General features: G+C 45.5%; 2 protein-coding genes across 2 annotated transcripts in view; one reads left to right on the top strand and one right to left on the bottom strand.

The window, feature by feature from the left end:
- Positions 1-2,688: 2,688 nt before the first annotated feature.
- Positions 2,689-3,851, top strand: Rps27 (ribosomal protein S27). Its single transcript, XM_013353814.2, has 4 exons — positions 2,689-2,774; positions 3,075-3,183; positions 3,406-3,516; positions 3,765-3,851. The coding sequence occupies exons 1-4, from the start codon at positions 2,769-2,771 to the stop codon at positions 3,791-3,793; spliced, it is 255 nt and encodes an 84-aa protein (XP_013209268.1). The 5' UTR covers positions 2,689-2,768; the 3' UTR covers positions 3,794-3,851.
- A 448-nt stretch (positions 3,852-4,299) lies between these two features.
- The window catches only part of Nup210l (nucleoporin 210 like), a 109,083-nt gene continuing 104,215 nt past the window's right edge, over positions 4,300-9,167 (bottom strand). The window contains exons 38-41 of the mRNA XM_005367309.3: positions 7,288-7,486; positions 5,736-5,840; positions 4,855-4,929; positions 4,300-4,775 (exon numbers count right to left, since the gene is read on the bottom strand). Coding sequence (XP_005367366.1) covers positions 4,675-4,775; positions 4,855-4,929; positions 5,736-5,840; positions 7,288-7,486 — 480 coding nt within the window. The 3' untranslated portion in view covers positions 4,300-4,674. The remainder of the gene's footprint in view (positions 4,776-4,854; positions 4,930-5,735; positions 5,841-7,287; positions 7,487-9,167) is intronic.

Raw genomic sequence — 9,167 nt, 5'->3', positions numbered from 1 at the left:
AAAGAAAGAAAGAAAGAAAGAAAAAGAAAAAAAAAATGTCTGTGCCACAAACCAGGTGGTGGAGGCTCAATCCTTTTAATCCCAGCACTCAAGGGAGGCAGAGACAGGTGGAGTTTTGTGATTTCAAGTCCAGCCTGGTCTACAGAGTGAATTTCAGGGCATCCAGATACACAGAGAAACTCTGCCTCTAAATAAATAAATAAATACATGTGTGTGCCACTATTCCCTGGCAGAGACACCATCTTAAAAAACAAAAAAGCCTTCCACCAGTGGTGGTAGAGCAGGTCTTTAATTCCAGTACTCGGAAGGCAGAGGAAGGTGGATTTCTGTGACTTGAAAACAAACGTCTTTTGAGCTATGATGTAGAAAAAGTTTCTAAGTGCTTAAAAGACAAGTTCGAAACCAGGTGGTGGTGGTGCACGCCTTTAATCTCAGCACTTGGGAGGCTGAGGCAGGCAGATCTCTGTGAGTTCGAGGCCAGCCTGGTCTACAAGAGGTAGTTCCAGAACAGCTAGGGCTGTTTACACTGAGAAACACTGACTCAAAAAAACCAAAACCAAAACAAAACCCAAAGAGCCTTGTAGTGGTGGGAAATGTTTGTGTTTTGCCTACATGTCTCTGAGATACTTCTGTATGAGGGTGTGAAAATCAACTGGAGATGGATTGCATACAGTTGTGAGCTACCATGTGGGTGCTGGGAACTGAACCTTGGTCCTCTGGCAGGATAGGCAGTGTTCTTAACTGCTGATCTATCTCTCCAGCCCCAGTAAATGTCTTTTAATTTCAGTAGAGGCAGGCGGAACTCAACTGTATAACTCTATGAGTTCAAGGCCAGCCTGTTCTATAGAGTGAGTTTCAGGACAGCCAGGGCTACACAGAGAAACCCTGTCTCAAAAAAAAAAAAAGGGGGGGGGGCTGGAGAGATGGCTCAGAGGTTAAGAGCACTGGCTGCTCTTCCAGAGGTCCTGAGTTCAATTCCCAGCAACTACATGGTGGCTCACAACCATCAGTAATGAGATCTGGCACCCTTTTCTGGCGTGTGGGCATACATCGAGGCAGAATGTTATATACATAATAAATAAATAAATCTTTAAAAAAAATGAATTCACAAATTGCAGATACACTACAATAATTGTAGGGTACTATTTTCAGTATTTGGTGTATAGCAAAGGAATAAATTTCACTTTTAGACCTAGAACCTATTTTCAAAGATATCTTTATTATGTATATTGCAAATATGCTAAAACCCAAAATTATTCTGCGCAATCCGTACGTACACATATAAAGAGTGACATATTCATTTAAGCTTGGAAAAGTCTTTATTTGTTTATTTATTTATTTATTTATTTATTTATTGTTTTTTGAGAAAGGGTTTCTCTGTGGCTTTGGAGCCTGTCCAGGAACTAGCTCTTGTAGACCAGGCTGGCCTCGAACTCACAGAGATCCACCTGGCTCTGCTTCCCAAGTGCTTGGATTAAAGACATAAGCTTACCAGCGCCCAGCTTTTGTTTTTATTTTTTTTTTGTTTGTTTTTATTTTTAAGACAGGTTTTTTTTTTTTTGTTTTTTTTGGTGTAGCCCTGGCTATGCCCATCTCTGAGACACTGGAATTCACAGTCCACCTGTCTCTGCCTCCCCAGTGCTGGGATTAAAGGTGCCACCACGGTGCCTGGCTTGGACAATTTAATTTCTCTAAACAACACAAAAATCTGTACAATAACAGTAACAGTTTACTCATGGCTAATTAGCAGACTTGTTTCATCTTGATTTGGTTTTTAGAGACACAATCAGTCCGTGTGGTTCCCGCCGTCCTAAACTCCCTAGATCAGGCAGGCTGGAACTCAGTCCTCTCCACTCTGCTGCCAGAGGGCAGAGGCAAAAGGCGTGGCCAATCACGTGCGGCCTTTAATTAGTATGTTCAAAAACAATGCTCGCGTCAAGAGCTACACACATACTTGATTTTATTCTTCTTCAAAGGGAAAGAATTGTAATACAAAATCGGGTGCTACCCTTCGCCCTGGAAAACAGCACTAACTAAACCATGGTTAACAATGGTTAGCTGTAGAGGAGCAAATACGAACAGGATTTTTTTCCCCCGGAGACCGGGCTCCTGTAGTCCACACTTGACCTCACATTTGCTATGGAGCCCAGGATGATTTTGAATTTTTTATTCTCCCGCCTTCGAAGCGTTGCGATTACAGCTTTGAGTCCCCGACAGCACCACTATGCACTGCCTGCCTTGTCCTGGCCGGTTTATAAAACGCTGGGAATTCAATCCAGGGCTTTGTGCATGCTAAGGAATCAGCCTAACGTAGTACACCAACTCCAAGAAAACATTTGTTAATCAGGGTAAATCGTACGGAATCCCAGTTAATGACGTCCTTTATTAAGCTCCTGGCTGAAAAAAAAAAAAGAAAAAAAAAAGCTCCTGGCTGGTGTTCACCTCTGCTGTTCCCATTCCACTCCAGCTGTCAAAGCTCAGGAAGAAAATTTTAACCTCTGTATTTTTCTTTTGACAGCAGCAAAACCATGAACTCAAAAAAGAAGCTAACTCTCTCACCATGGTTATGCACCCGTGACACGAGGAGCCTTGACAGACCTTCTGAAAATGGCAGCCCACGGCTCAACCGCTAGCATTCGAACGGCAAGCAGGACCTTCCCAAGATGGCAGAACAACACGCACTCGTCACTTCCTGTGCCATAGCGGATATAAGGAACAGGATTTCCGCTTTCGCTCCTTTCCGGCGGTGACGACCTCCCTACGAGAACATGCCTGTGAGTTGCTTGGCCCGGGTTTCGGCAGAGCGCTCCGCTGGTGTCTGTACGCCCCTCTCGTGCTAATTGCAGACCGTAGCAGGTCCTCACTCACGGCCCGCGTTGTCGTAGGACGGCAATTCCGGAGCCGCGGAGGCCGGCGGGCCACCCGCGGAGACGGGAGCGGAGAGGAGATAAGATGGCGGCCCAGCTACGCAGACACCAGGGGCGGCGAGGGGAGCGTTCTCCTCGGTGTGTGGCACTAGGGACCGTTTTCCACCATCTCTTTTCACGTTAGCTCTGCATTTCTGTCCCTCATAGCTCGCAAAGGATCTCCTTCATCCCTCTCCAGAGGAGGAAAAGAGGAAACACAAGAAAAAGCGCCTGGTGCAGAGTCCCAATTCCTACTTTATGGATGTGAAGTGCCCAGGTGAGGAGTGTCTGCCAACTCTGAGACTCGGGGAAGAGCTAGTCCTGGGGTGTAGCATGGTATTTACTTAGAACTCAGAAGGAAGACTTGGAGCTCCGTCCTAGGATGCGTGCTTAGATTAGCGATAGAGACCGCGCAGATTGTGTTACGGAACAGTAAGGGGATGGCAGCATGGCGAGCAGTGAAAGCAATGACCGTGATTGTTGAATTGTCTATTTCCAGGATGCTATAAAATCACCACGGTCTTTAGCCATGCACAGACGGTAGTCCTGTGTGTTGGCTGCTCCACTGTCCTCTGTCAGCCTACAGGCGGGAAAGCAAGACTGACAGAAGGTAAGTGGTCTTCATGTTGGGCTCTTGGCTTTTGGATCCTACGGTGACAGGCTTGCTAGTCACTCACTGTATTGTTCTCAAAGCCCTATTGCTTAAAGATAAGGGTGGACTGGTTTTGTTGAAAGTTTTTCAGTTGTCTCCAGGCGATGAGTGTGGTGAACTTGAATCACTGGGCTGAGAGCAAATGCTCAGGTGAAGGGTCAGTGCAGGCTATGGGGTGAGTAATACTTTGGACCTGTTTCTTCCAGGATGCTCCTTCAGGAGGAAGCAGCACTGAAAAGCACCGGATTCGAGATGAGTGGGAACCATCCCAATAAACACATTTTGGATATATAGTGTTTGTCTTGTTTAACTGGTAGGAAGTTGTGCCTCAAGTATCCCAGGGCAACCAGAAGAGTGGTCCTTTTGGGTCAAGTAAGTGACCAAATACCCAAGAGTTCATTTCGGCATTTGTAGCTCGGTTCACTGGGAGAATCTTAGACTGGTTTAAAGCTAGTGATACTGTATAGTTATAATTGGGCTTTGTGTTCTTGGTATTTACTGTTTTAGGGAAACACTAGTTCTTAGCAGGAAGCATTAGCTGGGTGGTGCAGGCCTTAAATCCCAGCTTTTGGGAAGGAGGAGCAAGCTGACCTCTGTGAGTTCAAGGTCAACCTTGTTCTACCAGAACTAGTTCCGAGGACAGCTAGAACTGTCACACTGAGAAACCCTGTCGGGGGCGTCGGGGGTGGGGGGGTGAGGTAGAGTGGGGTAGGGGAACAAGGACAGGAAGAATTGTGTCATACAAAGGTGTGGGACGGTGGGTCTTTTCAGGGAATGGTGGTACACACTCCTACTTGAAAGAAGCAGGCAAATTCAGAACAGCTGGGGTTACTGGTGTGGGTGTGTCTTACCTAGCTTCAAGTCTTCTGTAGCAGGGGATCCCCTCCCCTAGCACCACCATATCAATTTATGTGGTGCTTGGAACAGAAACCCAGGGCTTGTTGTGGCCCCAGAAACTTTACAAAACATGACTTTGAATAAAACTACTTAAGATTCTTTATTTATAGCACATAGAAAAACTTGTTTTGGAGCTTTAGTGTAAAGTTGGCTACTAGGCTTCTGCAGAATTAGGTATCCCCTCCATTCTGCAGTAAAGGGGATGTGTCCATATTGAGGTTAGTGCTTTATACTCCATAACCAGTGTTGTAGCCGACTCTGTACCAGTGGTGGCTGTGGCCTCAGGAAGTGAGGGGGAGAACATGTGGTTGTGTAAGAACCTGGAAGAAAAGAAACAACTAGACAGGTAAGTGAAACACATGGCTGAAGTTCTGAAAGATGAGGGCGGTGGTTCTTTACCTGGCTGAGTTGTTCCTATAGTTGGTACATAAACAACTGGAATAGTCTGCATCTTGTTCAGGAAGGCATTGTATGCTGGAAAAAGGAAACACCACAAAAAGCTTTATGTGATTTTGATTGCAGGAAGGCCTTGAAGATTAAAGTCCAATCAAAAATGAGATTTAAAGGGCGGCAAGATGATTCAGCCAGCAGACTCTTGACAAGTTGTCTTAAGTCCCCAGAACCTACACAGTGGAAGGAGAGAACAGACTCCCTCAAGTTGCCTCTGACTTACACACTTGAGTCAGGGCATGGTTGTGCTTCCTCCTTAACCCAAGCAAATATGTAAGAAATAAAATGAAATTTAAGTATTAGTATAAAGGTTATGTTTCCAGTTAGTCTGCCTTCAAAAAACACTGTCCTGTGTACTAATACTTGTAATTCCTTAACTAGTACAGTGCAGGTATGACATTTGTAGCTGTAGGTATAAGATGATTTAAGTATACGAGTAGATATATAGATTAAGTGGCAATGCTCTTGAATGCTGGAAGTTTCAGTAATTACTATGGGTCCTGGAACTGCCTCTCTGTAGTACTGAAGGGGAGATGCGACGATACGCATCTTAGGTATTTTCTTTGCACTTTTGGCTAAAAGTGCATGTGTAGGTGGTAGTGCTATCTCTTGATTTTTTTTGAGATGGTTTCTCTGTGTAACACAACCCTGACTGTCCTGGAGCTTGCTTCATAGACCAGGCTGCCTGCTTCTTCCCGAGTGCTGGGATTAAATGTGTGGGCCATCATGCCCAGCAAGTTGACCTTTAGTCAACTAGGCTCACTCAGTGTTAACTACATGTCATAGATTGGTTTGTGAAGAGTCAAAAGTCTACCATGTAGACTCCTTACCTAGGAAGATGAAAGCAGTTGATGCCAGCACAGCAAAGAGGGTAAATAGGAGGATCTGGTAAGAACCAGCAACATTCTTGAAGACACCTGAATCTTCACAGTGATCTGCATTGCCATAATGGGATGAGATCATACATTAATAACATCCAGAGGAGATGGTGGCTTTAATCCTAGTGCAGAGACAGCTGGATCTTTTGACTAGTTCAAGGCTCCAAAAAAAACAGGGTCCCAGTGTACTGATACTGCCCACTTGGGATGATGAAGTTCAACCCAATGCTAGTGCGTCAATGGATATTAGTGGACTTTCTACCATTTTACCAGCCTGCTGACTCAGTTTCTGACCCTTCTCTCACTTGTGTGCATGCCATTTCTGTCTTTGTCTCAGCTGTTCATAATAAAATGTGTAGGGTTTGCCCCCACACTAAAAAGTCCTAGATACCATATTTTGAAGAACGACCTTGATGTCTCGATCCATCGATCCATCCTTTTGTCCCACCTGTAGTGCTGGGACTATAGGCCTGAGGGTTACAAGCTAGGCATTAAGCCCAGGGCTTCACACACACTTAGCTTGTATCACGTGAATTACACACCCTTAGCCAAAGCTTGTTTTCTTTTTCATTGGTTTTTCAAGGTGGTTTCTCTAACAGCCCTAGCTGTCCTAGCCTTGAACTCAGCTTCTTGCCTCGTCCCCCTGAGTAATGTGCCACCATGTTTGGTTTTTTGTAAGCACATTTGTCTATATTTGATTATTTCAGAGGCCCTCAGCTCTAGCATAGTCTTCCTCAAGCATGTTATTTATCCTGGTTTGTTGAAGGTGCTGGGAGATAATTGAAGTAGTGTTTGGTCAAGCACATCTTTGCCTGCCTCTAGACATGTGCTAACACTGCCCAGCTAAGAGCTGAGTTTTGTATATACACACAGGTCCATGTGGTTTCCTGTTATTCCAGTTACACATGGGCCAGCCATCCTAGACTATATTTCCTTCTAGCCAAGTGAGAACAGGTTGATGGTTCCTGGGGTGGCACTGGAGGGTGACTGCTTCAGTCCGCACTTAGTGTGTGGACCCTGCCATAAACAACAAACCACTGCAGTAATCTGATCATCATACCCTGCTGTTTATGTAGATAGTTTCTGGATGGGATCAAAGTAAGATTTGGACATAATGTTACTTGTAGCATTTGCCTGTGCCCATGTATTGTGACTATTGTGACCTAACACTTGATTATGCAGGTTTCCCACCCCCGACCTCCTGACAGGGTTTCTCTGTAGACCAGGCTGGCCTGGAACTCGAGAGATACTTGCTGCCTTTCCAAGTGCGTGAGGTGGGGAGATGAGAAGTCAGAGGGGATCCAGCCTTCCTATAGTCCAATACCTGCTACTGTAAAAAGGTGACTGGTTGTAGACTAGGGAGCTAGAGGCAGGAGGCCAACCTGGTCTACATAACAAAATCTGGGCTGGCCAAACTGTAGGCCAAAAGTGTTGGGGGACGGGGATTCGCCGTTCCTAATACATTTTTTCCCCGTGTAGATTAAAAATAGTCCCCAGTGCTCACCTGAACCAGATAGGTCTTTGGCTCTGACCACCACAGCCTCATGCTGACTGGTGAGTGCGCAGGAAACGTTAATGAAAACCGGTGAGGACAGCTGGAAGGCGGTGAAGTTGACTGCTCTTACTAGGTAGATAACCAGGCCTGTCATGAGCGTAGAGTGCCTGTGGCCAGAGACTGCTAGAAATGGGGAGCTGGAAAAGACCTTGGAGAAAAGAGAAAATGCTACCTGTTTAGAAGAAGATAAATCAGTGTTGTTTCAGTTAGTACAGGAATTTCCTGGTATCCAGCTGATAAATCACTAGCTTTTTTCACCACTTCGGATACAGTGAAAAAGGAAGAGAGACCTTGCTTTGCCCTCATTTAAAAACCTGGTCATAGACGGGCTCATGCCTTTAATCCCAGCACTCAGGAGGCAGAGGCTGGTGGATCTCTGTATTCTACAGAGCCAGTTCCAGGATCTAGGACAGGCTCCAAATCTACAGAGACCCTGTCTCCAGAAACCAAAACAAAACAAACAAACAAAAAAAAACAAAAAAAAAACTGGTCATGGTTGTGCTGCATGGCTTTAATCCTAGCAGAGGCAGCCTGGTTTACACAGCCAGGGCAATGAGAAGCTCTATGCTGAAGTAAAAGCTGGCTGTGTGTGCCTGTGGTCACAGACAGGATTCCTGAGGCAGGCTCCAGTTCAATGAGGTCATCTCAAAAAGCAAGGTGGGTATGTATTGAGTCCCAGCACTCAGGAGGCAGGAGGGTGTCAGAGTTTGAGGCTAGCTACATAACAAGCTCCAGGACTAAGACCTCCACCACCAAAAAGTGGGGGAGGGCTATAGAGAAGGTTCCAGCGGTTAAGAGTCCCTGTTGTACAATCAGGAGGCCTGGCGTTTGGATCCCAGCATCTAGGTAACTCTCCCATGTATATCAGCAACCCCGGCTCTGAGAGGAATCGAGACAGGTTTATTTTCTGGGGCTCATTTTTAGCCTAGTCAAGGAAAGTCAGCTTCAAAGAGTGGGTGGTGAGCCGGGCGGTGGTGGCGCACGCCTTTAATCCCAGCACTGGGAGTTCGAGGCCAGCCTGGTCTATAAGAGCTAGTACTCCAGGACAGGCACCAAAGCTACAGAGAAACCCTGTCTCGAAAAACCAAAAAAAACAAAAAAAAAAAAAAAACGGGTGGTGAACCTATGGGGTGGTGCCACGTCCACAGCAGTAACTGCCGTGTAGTGACAAATGCCATTGCACTGGCCTGAGCCTGCTGAAGGACTGAGGTTAGAGCTTCCTGGAGCGCAGCCTCAGGCAGTCTCCTGGGAATCAGCAGTCCACATGGGTCCTGCTAAGGGATGGCCTTGGAAGCGAGCCCTCCTGGCACTCTGCATGCTCTTTCTTTGTATATCTTATCTTTCCTGTTTGCAACTGACCAAGTTCCCAAGAATCACAGTATAGAATGAAACTGATGATCCTCTGAAATCCACTCCACCATTTACTAAAGCAGTTCTGGAAGAGATAAAACAGGCCGCCCCTAACTTAAGTTTGGGAGGATTTTTAGATAATGTAGAGAGAATTATTATGAATTTGGGAATAAATGAGTAAACTATCAGGGAAAGAAGCAGTTATAGCATGAGCTTCCGTTTATGGAAAAGTTAGCAGGAACTAGAAAACCCTAGTACTTTTCTACCAAAGATGAGAAAAAAGATTGAGGGAAAAGAATTAGCAGAAAACATGAAACCAGCTTTAGAATATTGGTATAAAACATCTGATGAGGAATGAAAAGCATACCTGGGCCTGGATACAGTGCAACAAAGTATAATAAAAATATATTTATGAGGGCTTTGAACTCTGAGGCTTTAACCTTGAGAAATAGCTCTTGCTGATTAACTGTGGTGTGAGA

Source organism: Microtus ochrogaster, unplaced genomic scaffold, assembly GCF_000317375.1.
Source record: "Microtus ochrogaster isolate Prairie Vole_2 unplaced genomic scaffold, MicOch1.0 UNK16, whole genome shotgun sequence".
In the NCBI taxonomy this organism is placed as follows: Eukaryota; Metazoa; Chordata; class Mammalia; order Rodentia; family Cricetidae; genus Microtus; species Microtus ochrogaster.
This window is presented reverse-complemented; position numbering and strand designations above follow the sequence as displayed.